This window comes from Leuciscus leuciscus (genome assembly GCF_965113295.1).
Source record: "Leuciscus leuciscus genome assembly, chromosome: 19".
NCBI classification, from domain to species: Eukaryota; Metazoa; Chordata; class Actinopteri; order Cypriniformes; family Leuciscidae; genus Leuciscus; species Leuciscus leuciscus.
Genome location: NC_138743.1, coordinates 19,740,025 through 19,760,481, shown reverse-complemented (window position 1 = coordinate 19,760,481; position 20,457 = coordinate 19,740,025). Strand labels below are relative to the sequence as shown.

At 39.3% G+C, this 20,457-nt stretch overlaps 1 protein-coding gene across 2 annotated transcripts in view; it reads right to left on the bottom strand.

Annotated features, from left to right (window-relative positions):
- rad51b (RAD51 paralog B) overlaps nucleotides 1–20,457 on the bottom strand; it is a 61,168-nt gene that overhangs the window by 27,046 nt on the left and 13,665 nt on the right. For both annotated transcript variants that reach the window (XM_082146724.1, XM_082146723.1), the window contains exons 7-8: nucleotides 17,543–17,615; nucleotides 506–615 (exon numbers count right to left, since the gene is read on the bottom strand). In XM_082146724.1, the coding sequence (XP_082002850.1) occupies nucleotides 506–615; nucleotides 17,543–17,615 (183 nt within the window). The remainder of the gene's footprint in view (nucleotides 1–505; nucleotides 616–17,542; nucleotides 17,616–20,457) is intronic.

Sequence of the window (20,457 nt, the reverse complement as noted above, 5' to 3'; positions counted from 1 at the left end):
GAATATCAGTGACCAGACAGTTTCTGGTCTCATTGACTTCCATAGTAGGAAAAAAATATACTATGGAAGTCAATGAGACCAGAAACTGTCTGGTTACTGATATTCTTCTAAATATCTTCCTTTCTGTTCAGCAGAAGAAAGAAATTCATAAAGGATTGAAACAACATGAGGGTGAGTATATGATGACAGAATTTTCATTTTAAAGTGGAGTATCCCTTTAAAAATAAATTTCCCTATGAACAGAAACAGAAAATTAACAGAATTTTAACTTCCGGAAACCAACTGTTGCACTCTATTACATTACAAAAAAACGGTGTGGTTCAAAATTATGTCATCAGTACCTTTGGTCCATTTTTTCCCAAGAGAATAACTGTATATTTTTATATGCGTATATCTACTAAATATTTCGGTCACTTGGTTAGGTGTCTTTTGGTTGGTTTTGAAATCGTTCGTTATGGCAAACAAAATTTTACTAATTCCCACAGAGGAGTAAAAGGGTGTGTACCTGTCTCCGTTCTGTGTCTTCATACTGGACAATGAGGCGTGTGTTAACACAGTGACTCCATGTGTTTCCCAGCGCTGCTGTCACAAACCCAGAGTCCTCCTCAGTAGATACTGAAGGCCCAAAAAAACAAAACAGATTTCATACCGTCAGGGTTCAAACTTTACATTTGTCAAGTGCCAAATTAGAGTAAAAATTGGCTTTGGTCAGTAAATAAAACTGTAGTTTGCCAACAGTTAACAAGTTGTTTTATTAGAACTGTAAAATGTAAGATGACACAACTGTTCAAAAGAAAGAGTTGTAAGATGGTCTAAACCAAATTGTAACAATGATCACCTGAACCTCTCTTAAATGATGATTTAGATTAAAAAGACAATCTTTATTACACAATATAATTTTTTTTTTTTTTTTTTTTAGTCATATACAATTTTTATCTGACAAGAAAACATGCGCACAAACTAGCTGTTTTCATCCAAAGTTGCAAATTTAATGTCATCATTTAGGTGAATTAGCTATACTGTTCAAATGTTTGGGGTAAGACTTTTTCATATTTTTGAAAGAAGATTCTTACGCTCACCAAGGCTGCATTTATTTGATCAAATATATGGTAAAAACAGTAATACTGTAAAAAAAAATTTAAATCAGCATCATTATTTCAGTCTTCAGTGTCACATGGTCCTTTAGAAATCATTCCAATACGCTGATTTGTTGCTCAAGAAACATTTATTATTACCACCGATGTTGAAAACTGTTGTGCTTCTTAACTTTTGGTGGAAAACTGTGATATTCAGCGTTCCTTGCTAAACAGAACGTTCAAAAGAACTGCATTTATTTGAAACAGAATTCTTTTGTAACAATATAAATGTATTTCCTGTCACTTTTAATCATTTAAAGTGTCATATCTGTCCGACAGTCTGACCCCAAACTTTTTAATGATAGTGTATATATAAAATGCAAAAATACAGTTTCACAGTCAGTAACAAATATTAATTGCTAGTACATTTTCTCATTTCACCCACCATTAGGAGGTTCATTTTGGACTCAGCATAAAGCTGTTTAGCCATATTGCACCATTTCCCAATTGCTATAACTCACTCATCTACAGTGAATCACTTGAATACTTGGAGCCATCGAGTCATTATTGCGGTTTAAGGACTGAGTGTAGAACAGATAAGCCCGAAGAACAATGGAAACGCTTCTTTGGGTCAGACACCTGAGGAAGTTACCAATGTTACTATTGACATAACACTCATCCGGGTCTTCTTCGAACTGCTATGTAAACACACCTGTGTGTTTATGTTCGCCCACTGCGCCGCAACCAGAAACAGCCAGGGCCTCTGAGGTCACGGTCTGAGTGTCTTTCTCATGATTCTGTGTTGTGTAACATTTTAAGCACCATGCTGTAATCTGACAATACTATTCACAACTGTCACATCAGCAACTCTCACTTCCTCAAAACATTTCCTGTGGAAAGTCGAGTGCGGGAGAAACCTGAAAAGGCTGGCACGGCATGTCAGTGAACTGGATGTCTGGAAGGCCCCTCCTCTCAAAAAAAACAACATCCTCAATAGCCCCCCCGAAGATTTTTTTTTTTTTTGGAAACAATAGCCAACCACTTTACAGCTCCAGATGGGTTTTGAGCTCTGTTTCACATTAACGGATAAAAAGGGCGAATTCACTAAACAGCGCCGCTTTTCACACAGAATTTTACCACCAAATTGTGTTTTATTTACTAAACACACGCAATCCAGTCGGACCAGGTGCTAGGCTAGATAGACTGAAATACTGTTTAAATAAAGTCAGTCATTCTTTTTGGAGCAAACAACTGAAATTTCATTTTAAAATACATTTACATTTTTATTTACCATTTCAAGATTTCCTAAACTAAATTTCACTTAAACATTATGTTTGTGTATATTTTCAATTAAATGCACTAAAATCAAACCACTTCATTCTAGTGTTGTCACAATACCAAAATTATTGTTTTGATACCGATACCAAGTCAAGAATTGCGATTTCGATACTTTTTCGATACTTTTCCTGAAAAGGGAGAAACACTCTCAAATATCATTGCTGTGCTTTATTTTTAAAACCGGGACAACTTTCTAATCATATAACACACTAATAAATGAACATATGAACAGCAGATATATTAAACATTTGAACAAAATATGAAATATCAAAATATCAAAAATAAATTAGAGCAATGACACTCAAGGTAAAAAAAATTATAAATTTAGCAGCATTATCTCAGTTATCATAAGAAACATAAGAGTTACCGGTAATAACTTTATCTTGATTCTGAACTTTGAATAAAAATATGAACAGCGATTATATTAAACAATGTTTAATATTGGTAACATGATAGGCCTCATTGGTGATATATTTGACATATGGGGAGAGAGTTGTGGAAGGCCTATAGGCCTACTTCATGTTAAACAAATATATAGCAGCAAAGACAACGTTGGCAGTGTTGACGGAAAAATATGCTACAGAATATTTCGTTCTTTATTGACAGGTGCAGTATTGGAAAATATATCTTTTTTTTTTTTTTTTTTTATTTATATCTGCATTTATGTCAAAACCTAGTGACTTTCAAACATCAAAATGTCATTTATTAATATGTATTTGTGTCAAAATGACATAGAAACATATTTTCCTATTCTATTTTGCCTGGAAACGCTTCCAACACGCTTGCGTGTCACGTGAAAAATAGGCGTATTTCTATTTCTTACGCGTTTTCCGCGCAGCTCGGGCGCGTGTGTCACGCAGGCAGTGTGCTACTATTGTTAAAGGGTTAGTTCACCCAAAAATGAAAATTCTGTCAGTAATTACTCACCCTCATGTTGTTCCAACCATGTAAGACTTTCGTTCATCTTCGGATCACAAATTAAGATATTTTTTATTAAATCTGAGAGCTATCTCACTCCTCCATAGGCTTCCAGAGGGACCGAAACTCGCCGGCCCAGAAAGTCAGTGAAGAAAATGTTGAAATAGTCCAAGTGACTACAGTGGCTCTACATTAAGTTTATCATGTGACGACAACACTTTTTGTGCGAAAAAACAACAAAAATAACAACTTTATTCAACTATTAGTGTTCTTCAATGTGGGCCTCTGACGAGTGTTCACGGGAGCGCCACGACGCATGCGCGAGAACTGAGATTATGGCGTTCTTCTTCTACTACTACTTGTTACTGGCTGCTCACTCCTTAGGAGTATTATCGCCATCTACTGTACAAGATGACGTCCCGACATTGCCGGGAGCGCAAAACGGTCTGTTTACAAGCAGATGAAGACGCGCGCTGTATGTAAAACTGTATTCGTAAATATGTCCGCAGATTTCGATGTAGATGAAGATTTGAATTTTTTTAACCAACCATACTTATTCGAACCAGAATACACAGACATTGAACTACAAGAGATGGAAGATGCTGCAACACAACCGCAGTCTGCTTCTGAGAGCATTGGACAGCTGATGGTGTAAATGTAATCAGTGCCAAGCGATGCCTACTGAGGCCATCCTTAAAAATATTTTGGTTTGCCGTAACAGCCCAAAAAAAAAAAAAAAAAAAAAAAAGGCTCGGTTGGTCGGTCTATATATAGCCTATATTCTTCTTTTTTTTCAAGATTCAATGTAGAGTTTCGGTTCATTTAAGAGACGAGCGCGCGGGCGCCCCCATGTCCTGATTATATTGCCTGCATGCTATATTTAGCCTGCCTCTTATTTATTAAATCCAGGAAATTGGTTGATGAAAAAAATATTAAAATTAAGATACAATTAATACAAAACGAAATTCACTTTAAAGAAAGGCTTTCTACAAAAAGCTTACAGTAGCCTACAGAGAAATGTAATGTCGGAGCGTCTTGCAGATGAGCATGTGGTGGGGGGAGAGATACGATTTTCGATCAATCATCGAATATTATATTATTTTGCTTTTGTAAAACTGTATTCGTAATGTATGTAACTGTATGTCCCAATCGATGCAGCACACGCTCTCCTGTTCAGGCCATCCTTAAAAATATTCTTGTTTGCCGTAACCCGACCGACCCTGTCAATTTAGGACCGACCCAATTAATAATTTTTTTCCCCTTTTGGACTAAAAAAGTCCCCTTTGGTTTTTAAAGCAGCACTCAGTAGCTTTGGGACTTCTTCGCTGTATTCTCGCTTTTTGCTCGCAGGTTTCTCTCTAGAGCTCCCCCCATAGCTTCGGAATAGTTATTTGACAACACTGTTGTAAAAACTCGTTGTTCATTCTCAGACACCAGAGGCTATAGATCAACGACATCAAAGCAGATGGGACGTTCTTTAAAACGTCTTCTTCATTCGGGTTCGGACAGCGTGAGGGAGTGCAATAATGACAGCATTTTAGCAGATTTCTTTTGGCCGTAAAGCAATTGTTTACATCGCGAGACCTGATATCATGCGAGACTTCCTGACGCAGCGGCCGGCGGCCCGCCGGCTCAAAGTTGCAAGTGCGTATTTTCCGCTCACGGGCACCAGGGGGGTGCGAAACGACCACCATTCAACCCGAAATAAGTGATATAACCATTCCAATGACTCCGAAGCTGTTCAGTTAAGGTAAAAAAAGTTACTTAGTTCACCTTTAAGTTGATAAAAAATGACTTGCCGGTTGTAAACTTGCGTTAAAGGTACAATATGTAAGAATTTTGCATTAAAATATCCCAAACTCTAAAGGCCAGTGTTATATATTTTGTTAAGTTGATTACTTACAATATCCCAAATGTTTCCAACTATTTTTAAATCGTGAGAAAATTGCGATTTTAACCAAGGAAACGGGGCGTTAGAGCAGGGGGGAGCTGGGAGTCGCCAGTCAATTGCGTCATATCCGCGTCACCCTCGGTTTCCGCTCGTACTGCGTGGAGTCCTGGACAAATGCGAAAGTTGTAGTTGTAGCGTCTATCAAGCTACAAACTTTAGCTTGTTTCTTGCAGTCGTTATGGGACACAATTATTCTTTACCGATTGCAGCTGGTTCTGTCGACAAAGCATGCTTAATTTTATATTTTCCAAATGTAGCATTCGGTAATAGTTATGTTTATGTAAGGAAAGTATTATTGCTTTAGATTTGTGTTTAGTTTATTGACATTGTTTATCACGTCTGGTGTTTATGGCCATGTAAATAAACATAGCATGTGTTATACATAAAGATTAATCAGTATTTTGGCAAATGATGTGGGCATGTTCGAATGTACTTTTACAACAATTGTTTAGAACATGTAAAACTGCGCAGCGTTATCACAACAATGAATTCAACAAATACAGTAACATCTATGAAGTATTAAACCTTACTTTTCTTGCGGTTAATTCATTTTAATGAAATAAAAGTGTTATGAGGTTTTTTTTTTCAGAATCAGAATCAGAAAGAGCTTTATTGCCAAGTGTGCTTGCACCCACAAGGAATTTTTCTTGGTACTGAAGCTTCCAGTGCACATATACAAATACAAATACAACAAGAAACATAGTAATACAAATTCTAAGAATAAAATATATAAAAAAAATAAAAAATAAAAATAGTATAAAAAGTCAAAAAAGGGGTCACAGTTGGGTTTAGTCTGAATAAACATTTACAGATTATGAACATATTTACAGTATGTTGAGTAATATGAATTATAATATAAATATAAATATCACCTGAGTTAGAGAATATTACACTAGACAGTGGGAGTCTAGTGCATGTTACAGATTATGAACATATTTACAGTATTTTGAGTAGTATGAATAATATAAATATAAATATCACCTGACTTAGAGAATAGAATATTGCACTAGACAGTGGGAGTATTGCACTTACAGGCATATGCATTGGGGGGCATGTTAAGTGTTCAGAAGGGAAATGGCCTGTGGAAAGAAACTGTTCCTGTGCCTGGATGTTCTTGTGGCCAGTGATCTGTGTCGCCGTCCTGACGGTAACAGTTCAAACAGGGGGTGTCCAGGGTGAGTGGAGTCTGTGATGATTTTACCTGCTCTCTTCCTCACTCTGGAAGAGTACAGGTCCTGGAGGGTTGGCAAGGTGGCACCAATAATCCTCTCTGCAGTCCGGACTGTCCGTTGTAGTCTCCTGATGTCCGATTTGGTAGCTGAACCAAACCAGACAGTGATGGAAGTGCTTAAAACAGACTCAATGACAGCTGAGTAGAACTGGATCAGCAGCTCCTGTGGCAGATTGAACTTCTTCAGCTGGCGAAGGAAGTACAGTCTCTGCTGGGCCTTTTTCACAATGGAGTCAATGTGATTTGCCCACTTCAGGTCCTGAGAGATGGTAGAGCCCAGGAACCTGAATGACTCCACTGCTTCCACAGTGCTGTTCATGATGGTAAGAGGGGGGAGTGCTGGGGATTTTCTCCTGAAGTCCACAATCATCTCCACTGTTTTGAGCGTGTTCAGCTCAAGGTTGTTATAGCTGCACCAGACAGCCAGCTGTTCAACCCCCAGTCTGTAAGCAGACTCGTCACCATTTTGGATGAGACCGATGACGGTGGTGTCGTCTGCAAATTTCAGGAGCTTGACAGAGGGGTCTTTAGAAGTGCAGTCATTAGTGTACAGGGAGAAGAGCAGTGGGGAGAGAACGCACCCTTGGGGGGCGCCAGTGCTGATGGTGAGGGTCCTGGATGTGAGCTTCCCCAGTCTCACTCGCTGCTGCCGGTCCGTCAGGAAGCTGGAGATCCACTGACAGATTGAGGATGGCATGGAGAGCTGAGTCAGTTTGGCTGTGAGAAGATCAGGGATGATGGTATTGAAGGCCGAACTGAAGTCCACAAATAAGATCCGTGCATAAGTCCCAGGTCTGTCAAGATGTTGCAGGATATAGTGCAGTCCCATGTTGACTGCATCATCCACAGACCTGTTTGCTCTGTAAGCAAACTGAAAGGGATCCAGCAGGGGTCCAGTGATGTCCTTCAGATAGGCCAGCACCAGTCTTTCAAATGACTTCATGACCACAGACGTGAGAGCGACAGGTCTGTAGTCATTAAGTCCAGTGATTTTAGTTTTTTTGGGAACCGGAATGATAGTGGAGCGTTTGAAGCAGCAGGGAACTTCACACTGCTCCAATGATCTGTTGAAGATCTGCGTGAAGACTGGGGCCAGTTGGTCAGCGCAGGCTTTTAGACAAGCAGATGAGATGCCGTCTGGGCCTGAAGCTTTCCTAGTCTTCTGTTTTTTGAAGACTCGGCTCACGTCCTCCACACAGACCTTAAGCTCAGGTTGGATGGCAGAAGGGGGGAGGAGAGGGGTTGCAGGAGGTGATGGTGGATGTGTGAAGTGCACATCAGAGCGGGTGTGAGGTGTGAGTCTGGGCTTCTCAAACCTGCAATAAAATGCATTGAGAGTGTCGGCCAGTTGTTGATTCTCCACAGATGGGGGGGGATGGTGATTTGTAGTTGGTGATGTTCCTCAGGCCTCTCCAGACTGATGCCGGGTCGTTGGCTGAAAACTGGGTTTTCAGCTTTTCAGAGTAGCTTCTTTTAGCAACTCTGATCTCCTTTGTCAGTCTGTTTCTGGCCTGGTTATACAAGATTTTATCCCCACTTCTGTAAGCATCCTCTTTGGCATGACGAAGCTGTTTGAGTTTCCCAGTAAACCATGGTTTATCATTAGTGAATGATAAGAATGTCCTGGTAGGAATGCATGTATCCTCACAGAAACTGATATATGATGTTACAGTGTCTGTGAGCTCATCCAGATCGGTGGCTGCAGCTTCAAAAACAGTCCAATCAGTGCAATCGAAGCAGGCCTGTAGATCCTGCTCTGCTTCATTGGTCCATCTTTTTACAGTCCTTATTACAGGTTTAGCTGATTTCAGTTTCTGCCTGTAGGTCGGTATAAGATGAACCAAACAGTGATCAGAGAGCCCCAAAGCTGCCCGTGGGACGGAGTGATACGCATTCTTTATCGTGGTGTAACAGTGGTCCAATATATTACTGTCTCTGGTAGGACATGTAACATGCTGTCTGTATTTTGGCAGTTCACGGGAGAGATTTGCTTTGTTAAAATCCCCAAGAATGATTAAAAGAGAGTCTGGGTACCTTTGTTCCATTTCAGCTATATGTTCAGCCAGCTGTTGTATCGCCGCGCTCACACACGCGTCTGGAGGAATGTAAACATTCGCGAGAATGAATGAGGAAAACTCCCGTGGCGAGTAGAAAGGTTTACAGTTCATGAAATGCACCTCTAAGTTAGGAGAGCACATCTTCTTCAGTGTTGTTACATCTGAACACCAACTTTCGTTAATGTAGAAACACAATCCACCACCTCTCGTTTTCCCCGTTAGTTCCGCGATGCGATCCGCTCGGAACAGCTGAAAGCCCGGCAGATGTAGTGCGTTGTCCGGTATGGCTTCACTCAGCCAGGTTTCAGTGAAGCACAGAGCAGCGGAGTTTAAAAAATCCTCTAAGAGTCAGGAAGGAAGAAGACGCGTCGTCGTGACTGCGACGGCACAAAACAGTTCAAAAATGAGAGCTTGGATCCACCGGTTTTCTTCCTCTGCGTCCAATTTTCTCTCCAGTCTCTCTCTCGTTCCAGCGCGGCTTATAAGCGGTCTCTCCACGCCGATCACTGCAATAAGACACAGGTGCATTTGCACTTGACCTACTTGCTCGTCTCTTTTCTCTCCCATCACAGACCGCGCTGAACCACGCCAGCCTCGCCACTAAAAGCATGTCATTAAACGCAACATTTATAAAAACAGAACTTAGCCTCATCCATGAACATGATTTTTCGATTCCCGTCTGACTGATTTACATCCACGGTGGAGTTTAAAACGACAGTTCCCATCATTCCACGCTCCTTCACATCGTCATCAAGCTACGCCGTTGTTGTTGTTTGGAATGTAGCGCCCTCTAGCGGCAAAAATTCTTGCATATTGTACCTTTAAGACGTACCGAAGGATTTTTTTTTACTCTTCAAACAACTAATACAAATGCAATAAAATGATATTAATTATATTTTAGTAAGTATTGTGAATATAAATTGCCCATAGGCCTACATACAAGCATAGGCTACGCTCTTTCTTTTAAATAAAAATGCTAATGCTACCACATCTTTACATTAGGCTACTATTGGGCAATTCCAGCGTTATGGACGTGACATCTGCAGTCAAAACTTGAAATATAAATTATCAGAAAATGCGTAGCCTACTAATATATTGAAATGTCTGTTTATACATCCATACTCTCTTAATAAATGAGTCCAGACGTTAGAAAAATATCAGTAGGCCTATACACATGCGTTTTATATTTAATATGAGGGAAATACACTTACAGACGTGACACAAAAAAATCCTTAACTTTTAGGTGGTAAAATATGTTTTAGTACTTCTATGAATTACACTGCGCAAACCAAAAGTAATATACCCACCGGATGAAGAAGGGTCGGCGGCTCTCCACAGAATATAATATATTCATTTTATTTTATTTATTCATTTATGAGGAAGAAACAATGTTACGGACGTGAGCGCTCTGAAAGCGGCACTACAATTTAAACATATTTACAATTTAAACGAGATCTCAAACAGGCATTTAAAATACCAAATATTAAGGATTGGAATATCAAGCAAAATAATATAATATTCGATGATTGATCGAAAATCGTATCTCTCCCCCCACCACATGCTCACCTGCAAGACGCTCCGACATTAAATTTCTCTGTAGGCTACTGCAGGCTTTTTGTAGAAAGCCTTTCTTTAAAGTGAATTTCGTTTTGTATTAATTGTATCTTAATTTTTATATTTTTTTCATCAACCAATTTCCTGGATTTAATAAATAAGAGGCAGGCTAAATATAGCATGCAGGCAATATAATCAGGACATGGAGGCGCCCGCGCGCTCGTCTCTTAAATGAACCGAAACTCTACATTGAATCTTGAAAAAAAATACGAATATAGGCTATATATAGACCGACCAACCGACCCCTTTTTTTTTTCTTTTTTTTGGCTGTTACGGCAACCAAAATATTTTTAAGGATGGCCTCAGTAGGCATCGCTTGGCACTGATTACATTTACACCATCAGCTGTCCAATGCTCTCTGTCTTTCAGAAGCAGACTGCGGTTGTGTTGCAGCATCTTCCATCTCTTGTAGTTAAATGTCTGTGTATTCTGGTTCGAATAAGTATGGTTGGTTAAAAAAAAATCTAATCTTCATCTACATCGAAATCTGCGGACATATTTACGAATACAGTTTTACATACAGCGCGCGTCTTCATCTGCTTGTAAACAGACCGTTTTGCGCTCCCGGCAATGTCGGGACGTCATCTTGTACAGTAGATGGCGATAATACTCCTAAGGAGTGAGCAGCTAGTAACAAGTAGTAGTAGAAGAAGAACGCCATAATCTCAGTTCTCGCGCATGCGTCGTGGCGCTCCCGTGAACACTCGTCAGAGGCCCACATTGAAGAACACTAATAGTTGAATAAAGTCGTTATTTTTGTTGTTTTTTCGCACAAAAAGTATTATCGTCGCATGATAAACTTAATGTAGAGCCACTGTAGTCACTTGGACTATTTCAACATTTTCTTCACTGACTTTCTGGGCCGGCGAGTTTCGGTCCCTCTGGAAGCCTATGGAGGAGTGAGATAGCTCTCAGATTTAATAAAAAATATCTTAATTTGTGATCCGAAGATGAACGAAAGTCTTACATGATTGGAACAACATGAGGGTGAGTAATTACTGACAGAATTTTCATTTTTGGGTGAACTAAAACTTTAACATGGGAGCCGAAATAAGAACGGCCACCCCACGCAGCTGAGACGCTCACGCCACGCATCCAGTGTGTCGCCGGCCTTACAAATCTGGAATGTGGTCATTCTTAGAAGTATCGATACTAATAAATTTAGGAATCGTGACGTTTTTAATTTCCGAGAATCGTAATGCTTTTGAAGTATCGGTGCACCGTGCAACACTACTTCATTCGGTGTAACTCAAACCGCCACTACTTTAAACGGTTAGTTCACCACCACCATGCTCGCTTGGCACACAAGAACCTATTAGGTTCGTTCTGCGCGTCAAGCAAGTACGTTTACCATATTTGATGCGTTCTATGTGTATGCGTTGATTCATGCAACTTTTTTTTGATAGCCGAACCACTTTAACCGAAAACATTTACTTGAAATACCCCCTGAGATTTATTTCAATAATTTCAATGTTCACAGTTCTCTGATGTTGGTCACATGACATGTAGGCAAACATAAAATATTTCATCAATTTAATCTTTTTTTAAGTATTTATTCATTTAATTTATTATTATGTTAATTATTAGCTTTTCAAAAAACTCATGAACCCCATGCATTTCCCACGTGAACCCCCAGAGGTTTACGAAACCCTGCCATACATTAAACCACTCTATTCATATGGATTACTTTAAATGTCTTTATGAACTTTTTGAAACATCAAAGTTTTGGTAACATGGACTTTCAATGGAGGGACAGAAATAATTCGGGTTTCATGAAAATATGTTAATTTGTGTTTCGGAGATGAACGAAAGTCTTATGGGTTTGGAACGATATGAAGGCGAATAATATATAACAGAATCTTAATTTTCTTGTTGAAAACCTATTATTGTGTCTAGTATCACGCCACAGACTCGCTTCCTCATTTAATACAAATGCAACTGCAACCCATCTTGCATCTCAGTTATCGATTATAGGACTGTAGTGAAAATTACCTTAGTGGACTTCAATATTAATATTACTTTAAAATTGTTGGAATGTTCATCTTGATCTTTTTCATTTACAAGATTTACAATATATACTTGTACTAACTACTTAAACTCAAACCAATACTTCATGTCCACATATTTATTTGGTGAGTATCTGAGTAATAAGTAAAATAATGTAGTCAGTCAGAAAATTATTATTGCTATTAAACACTTACTTGATGTGTGTAAATGAGCACATTTTAAAGAGACAAGTCCCAGTAAAATACACCAAAAAACGATAGTCTGATGTATTCTCCGTAGTACAGAACCGACCTGCAAGATGGGGAACTGCATTGTGTGAATTGTGTTCAACAGATTTCGTGGGTAACTTTATTTGCATAATTAATATATAGTGACTCAGGCACTAAAACCATGTGCAAATATACAGCGCTATCAACAGGAACAACTCATTCTAAGTGGATTCCCCTAACAATGTCTGAAAGAATCGCAGACTAATGACCATGCGACTTAATGCGAGTTCATGGTAATAAGGTTGGAAAGGGCCAGACTAAACAAATGTGACGCCCTGTTAAGACCCAGCTTCTTAAATCAATGCTCTGGGTTCCAGTATAATCCGCCTACTCTCTCCGATCCCAACAGAAGCCATGGGCGCTGCTTTCCCACACTGTGAAAGCAGGGCTATTCAAAGAATTCAATCAGTTGTCTTTTTAATACCCTGCAAATCAGTTATTATAGGATCCAATTTGCGTTTGCACCAAATTCAGCACGTCCAAATGTTTTTATTGATGGATTGTCAAACGGGAATGGGAGAGTTGTTGACTTGGGCTGGACATAGACAAGGGAATGGCTTTCATGTGGTGATGTAGATTCAAAGGTAATGTGGTTAAAAAATGTGCAGAGTTCTTTTGTCCTCTGGGCTGATTTTGGTTTGAAAGCTGAATTGTCCATATAATCATGCAGAGGTGCAATTTTTCCAACAGTCTTCTCTCTAATGTTATCCTCCAACTGAAAAAAAACAACAACAAAAAAACATTTGTGAATGTTTCATTGATGTTTATAAAGCTCATCTGCTGATTTGTTGTACATCTACAAGCATATCTGCAAAACGATGCTTTCATTGGTGGCTTGTTTGAATGACTAGTTGGTTTTAAGGAGGCCCATTTAATTACATCGTTTTGAGGTCAGATCTAGCACAAATTGATCAGTTGTTTCTCAACGGGTGATTGCATTTTTGTGTTTAAATTAAAGCTGCTTTAAACTTTGATTGCACAACTATCAATTTGCTTTGGATAAGAGAAAAAATGTCTTCGTTTAGACATTCACGTGCAAAGTAAACATCAAAACCCTTGCATCTTGCATAATCTAGTTCCGTTCCTCATGGTAAGAGGACTATTTGTAAAAATGCTACAGTACAAAACGGTTAACTGCTTTAACTGTAAGTTACCTTACTGTATACAGATTGGTTTAACATTGCATTATATGTAATCTGAATGTAAAATACTGTCAATTTTATAATGTTTTTGTAAGGTAAAACCTCGAATTTCTATATAATTTACAATCAAAAACGGTCAAATGAAATTTCTAGAAGTCTCATGACATCACATATAGAAGTTTGTTTTTTCTAAACAAGAAAAAAGTTGTTAACGTACATTAGACATTTTGTATTACATTTTCTGTTATTTAGTTAATTTTAGTGTCATTTGAGTATTTTTAGCATCTGATCGTATTTTGTCTTCATTTTTTATATCAATACATTTTAAGATAAAAAAAACATTTTTAGATTTTGGTTCAAGTAGATTGGTATTTTAACATTATATTACTTAAAGAACCCCTGTAGACAATAATTGTATCCCTTAAAACTCATCTTTGATCATCAAAATGACATATTTAAATATTTGTTTCCTTGAAATAAATTATTCATGCCTTAAAATAGCTTGAATGTAACTCTAAACCCTTGCCTCATTTAGTATACGCGGTTCTATGGATATGCAGATTAGCCCCGCCTCCACTCACACCAGCTCAGAGATCCACTCGTTGATGATCACACGTTTATCTGATTGGTTACACTAGTTTGTGACGTCAGAAACACCAGCGATTTCAAACCGCGATTTTTGGTTCACTGCAGTTTTAAAGAGAAAATACTCAGCAATGGTATTGACTTATGAATTTGCACATGGTTATGCTTTTAAAGCAATTAAAAACACCATAGACATATAAACAACATTAAAAGCTTGATTTTCAACACAGGGGGACTTTAATCAAATATAAGTTGTAAAATGTAAAATTTTCGTAATATCTATAATATTGACACTATTTTTAACAGTGAATTTCTTGCAAACCCAGCTGACATTTTTTTTTAAGGGAAAATAGGATTTATGTAATTGGATTTTTTTAGTGTAGCTACTGGACAATAAATCTTACCTAAAGCTACCACCACTTTTAAACCCCTGATTTGAGCTTGCTTGATGTTTTCATAAAGCATCTTCATACTTAAAAAAATAACAATGTGAAACTTCCTAGAAAACTCCCTTTTTGTAGGAAATTTCACAACATAATATCAGCATGCTAATATCAGCATGCTAAAATCCTCTAGAAAGTTACAGAAATGCAGGAAAATGAAACAAAGGAAACCTCCTCTGTCATGCTTTTTCCTATCGTACTGCACAAAATAGCCTTCTTATCAGTGTTCAGAGGAGCTCTGAACTAAATCACAGTGGCCTCTTTTACACACAGACCTTACACTAGAAGCACTGGAATCAAATCTGACCCCAAAAGTAATTTGAAGCCAATGGCTGGTGACTAGAGCGGAAATGGTGAGTAACTCTGCTGAGGTCTGTTATGATTTATGTGTATTGGCCTCATCACAAGCTTGAAGCAGCAGCCAGTTGTAGCCGAGAGCGACTACTATTCTGGACAATAGTCAACATCTCAGATTAACTATGGAAGCAGATACAAACTGCAGGTGTGGCCTTTTGTCTACAACTTCAACAAAAGACCTCAAAAGTAGTTTCCAATACCAAGGCCAAGAGGAAAACACATTTTCTCAAGAACTGGTCTGTCTTAATTAGGGATGAGTGAGACAAGTCAACTAAACGATACTGCTGCTAGTCAGCACTGAAAATACTAGTTGTTTTATTAAATCTTTTTTTGCACATTTATGTGTTGCTCTTTAATTTTACTACGGGTATGTTCAAATTACTGTCGTTAATGTTACATTTTATGCGTTTTGGCCGTTCATTAACACGACAATAGGGTTTTGGGGGCCTAAAAACGCAAAGTTTTGAAAATGAGTTTCAAAGTGCAAGTTTTTGAAAATGATAACATTATTATCTCTGTGTAAACTACAGAAACACAAATTTGTGGAAACTGTGACATGCGCACGCATATTACGTGTTCAGTCTGTAGGCGTGTAGTGTTTCTTTACAAAGTGACATCGCCAACTACGGGCCTGGCAGAATACTATTTTAGTCGCAAGTATATTTTTTCTGCACAACTGAATCTTTGATGACTGAATAAGTGCAATTCACCTTTATTCCAAAAGATGGCAATGTCTGAAACCATAGACTGTAAAAAAAGACGGACGACGCCCCTTCGCTCTCTTCCATTGATGAGAACTGAAGCCGCCAGAGTCCCGATATGGCGCTGACATATTGGAACTTGAGTCTGCGCAGTAGCGATTTCGGGACCAGACCTGCGCAGTAGTGAGCAGGAAGTAAAGCCGCGAAATCAACGCTCCGCCCTCACACTTTTTTAAAAATTGATTGCAGTACGACAAGAGGCTTGTTAAAATAAAGTAAACACAATCTCCTCAGTCCTCCGAAGATCCCGAAAAAATGTCCGTTGGTGCTTCAGTGACTACTTCGCTCAGAGAACCTGTCAATCACAGCTGTCAATCATGACGTTACACCACCGCATCACGTAACTAACTAAAAACCAACTTATTTTTGAAACAGACACTTGAACTTACATCAGCGTGATAAAAACGACAGCAAATGAAAGAAACCACCTTTGGAAAAAAGATATTTGAAGTGTAGTTTAATTGTTTAGTTGGTCTCACGTCCCGTTGAATAACACAGGGAGGCGGGGCTTATGACCTATACTAGGACCAGTCACCAGGGGGTGATCGAGACGTTTTGGCTTCACTTTTCAGGGCTTGTGCGGCACGCTTGTCTGAAACGCAATGATAAAGTGACATTTCACTCATAGTTACTGCAGGCTGAAACGTTTGTGCATTAAAGGGTTAAAGTAAATCATTGCACTGGAATAAGTTATGGCGTTTTTCTTTTCAAAATTTCTATAGATGATATGATAATATTGTTAACATTGCCCACTTTATTTAAAGTCTTCTGAATCCATTATATCTTTGTGATATATCACAGACAGAAATTTTAGTAGTTATTCATGAAAAACTCGCAAAAATCTTTCACTTGATCAGAAGATTCTCACTTGTGCACATTCAAACATGGCATCTCAAAGATGTACAGGACAATGATACTAGTTCTCTAGTGTCTTGTGACAAATTGAGATGAATTTAAATGTTGATTTGAACGCAAGCACAAACTGTTTTCACTTCTGGGTGAACTATCCCTTTAAGTGAGAGGTCAGATAAGACCAAGGATGGAGATAAACAGGGTGAGGCTGTATAAGGGCCATTCTTTCCCTACATAATCCCAAGAGATGGAAAAACATTTGTGTGCATGTGTGAGAGAAAAATACAGAGCAAATGAGTGGGAGAAAGAGTTCCTGGTAACTCCACCTTGCCGAGTGGAACAGTGAGATATAAAGAAACCGATGTCTGGGGGTAAAGTTACTGGACAGAAACGTGTCTGTTAGATAACATGAGAACGGTGCCTGTTTCTCTTTCCTCAAAGCTTTGCCCCAAAACAAGACCCTCTTCAACTGTACACCTGGATGTACGCCAGAGTATACTTGCACTATTCCATACATACAGTGACAGAAGACACAGGTCACTGCACAGCCATGGAATCAGAGATGTCGTGAGATTCGCATAAGGCCCAGACATGTTTGTTGAGCGAGTGGATCGTGTTTTCAGCCCCCTGGTTAGAGTAATATCATCTTCTCCAGGGTCAATGATGTAGTTCCGAAGAACCTACAACAGCTGCTTGTGTGGAGGGTCATATCTGACGCTCATTTATCCTGCATACCATCTCGGAATGGCTTGGAACGATGACTTCCATTAGCCAGATCAGAGAACGGCTCATTAGGGACGGATGAAACAGAAGAGCCTCTTGACAGGAATTTCTGGTCTAAATTTCCACCATCAAATCCCAAAACACGGTCATTTTAAACAAAAACATTCGCCTCAAAAATCAAGTTTAGACTCCAGCAGACGATGGAAGGCTGTTCTTACCATCTGCCTGATTCCTCTGAGGACAGTGAACCTTCTCGCCCACATGTGTGGTGATCTGGTTAGTTAAAACCACCTGAGGGAGACAGAAGGGAAACATCTGTACTGCAGTTTAGTCCAGTTAGATTAGATCACAGAAAGATGAGAATAAACAGTCTGCTGACACTATGCAAGTTCAGCAGATATTGAATTCCATCATCATGCTACTTAACAAATGTTGACATAACTCATTACATAATACTATGTATTGGGCCATGTGGTAAGTAAATTTTAAACAGGCAAATGCATAGGCCTAAATACAGTATCTCACAAAAGTGAGTACACCCCTCACATTTCAGCAAACATTTTAGTGCATCTTCTCAAGGGACAATTTTATAGAAATGAAACTTGGATATATTTTACAGTTGTCAATGTGCTGCTTGTATAGCAGTATTTACTGTCCTCTAAAAATAACTCAACTTACAGCCATTATTGTCAAAATAGCTGGCAACAAAAGTGAGTACATCCTAGTGAACATGTCAAAACTGTGTCCAAATTGTCAGTATTTTGTGTGAGCACCATTGTTATCTAGCACTGCTTTAATCCTCCAGGCAATGGAGTTCACCAGAGCTGCACAGGTTGTTGCTGGGACCCTCTTCCACTCCTCCATAAAGACATCTCAGAGCTGCTGGATGTTGGACACATGGCGCCTCTCCACCTTCCGCTCGAGGACGCCCCACAGGTGCTCAATAGGGTTCGGATCTGGATACATACTTGGCAACTCCATCACCTTCAGCTTCCTCAGCAAGACAGTTGTCATCTTGGCAGTGTGTTTGGGGTCGTTATCATGCCGTTCGGCCCAGTTTCTGAAGGGAGGGCATCATGTTCTGCTTCAGAATGTCACAGTACATGTTGGAATCCATGTTTTCCTCAATGAAGTGCAGCTCCCCAGTACCAGCAGCACTCATGCAGCCCCAGACTATGATGCTACCACCACCATGCTCGACTGTAGGCAAGACACAATTTTCTTGGTACCCCACACCAGGGCGTTGCCAGACTCGCCACACATGCTGGACACCATCTGAGCCACACAAGTTTATCTTAGTCTCATCAGACCACAGGACATGGTTCCAGTAATTCATGCTCTTGTTTGCGGACTTACTTGTGAGCCAGCTTCAGAAGAGGCTGCCTTGTGGGACTGCCATGCAAACCGACTTGTTGCAGTGTGCAGTGTACGGTCTGATTAATGACAAGCTGACCTCCTGCTTCTGCAACCTCTAAAGTAATGCTAGCGGCACTCATGCGTCTGTTTTTTGAAGCCAGCTTCTGTACCTGACACACAGCACGAGGACTCAACTTCTTTGATCGACCATTGCGAGGCCTGTTACGAGTGCAACCCGTCTTGGAAAACCTCTGTACTGGTCTTGGAAAACCCTGGCCTGTACTGTAACTCAGTTTCAGGGTGTTACCAATCTTCTTATAGCCTATGCCATCTTTGTGGAGAGCAACCATTCTAATTCTCAAATCCTTAGAGAGTTATTTGCCATGAGGTGCCATTAGGCATGTGCCGGTATCACATTTTCATGCTGCGATTAATTGATTGAGCTTTTATCACGGTATACGGTATTATCACAATATTTTAATTGCACAAGATAAATGGATGGATTGGGGGGGATGCAGAATAAAAAAACTTGCATCACAATAGGTGTAATTGTGATTGTCAAAACATTTGGTAACTAAACAGAATTTTATTAAGTTTAGTGACAACATGTTACAATGTTTACATGGTACAATGACTGGAAGGCTGGTTTGTATTATTGCTTAACACAATTTTCATGATTTCAATTCAAAACTTAAGTGATTTCAATCTTGATTCAATATTGACTCATTTTGGATAAATATTAGGAAGGTTACAGTAGATAGCCCACATGTTATTTTTTTCTCATGAAAAAAATAATAAATCTCACATAATGCTGTAAGTAGCCTAACCATAGAGAGCCCTGTCAGCTGGTATTATTAAAGGTTAAACAATAACGAATTAAATCAAATATAATGTGGTTTTCATTAAAATAACCATTATGTTATGATGACACAAGTGATAAAATATAATAAAGTGCACATATTCAGCAAAATACTATTTGTTTTAGTCAACTAACGTGCTGGTCGTGAAATGGCTTTCCTGAGGTAACGTTAAATGTTTACTGGAACTGAGGCACTATACAGTGATCTGTAATGTCACGTCACATTTACAAGCGACAAAACAGTAGCCTTTTTAATGTCTGAATTTCGTAATAAAATGGACAGAATCCGAGAGATGAGAATTTGTTTCATATCAAAAGTAACCTGCTCTGTCTTGTCTGTCGGTCTCCGTGTCCTCTTTGCTCCGCGATTTTTCTCTGCGTGAGAAAGGCGCGCGTCTCTCGCTGAATGCGTCGAGTTGGCAGCCCTGCTTTTAGAAGCGGGATAAATCCATAGACTGTATATGGATAAATCGTCGGCGGCGTTCCTCTTTCCGCCATGCTGCTTCTCCATCATGCGAGGACTGTTTACATTAGACTAACGTACTGCGCACTGCGTGCGCATGCTTAAGCATGTGGAGGATTGTTTACATCAGAGTGCATGCGCACGTGTTTGGCGCTCGAATCGCGCAGCATATACGCAGTGTTTGTTTAAGCGGTTGATGGAAAATAAGCTAACGCGCCTTCTAAAAATCTAAATTCGGATCTATTATTTTTCACGGTATTTTGAAGTGCCCGCGATATCAATATCGTGCATATTCATTACCGCGATTTATTGCATTACCGAATACCGGCACATGTCTAGGTGCCATGTTGAACATCCAGTGGTCAGTATGAGAGAATTGTACTCAAAGCACAAATTTTAACTGCTCTAATAAGATACAACAATTTGCATGGTCCTGTTAAGCAGACAAAAACATG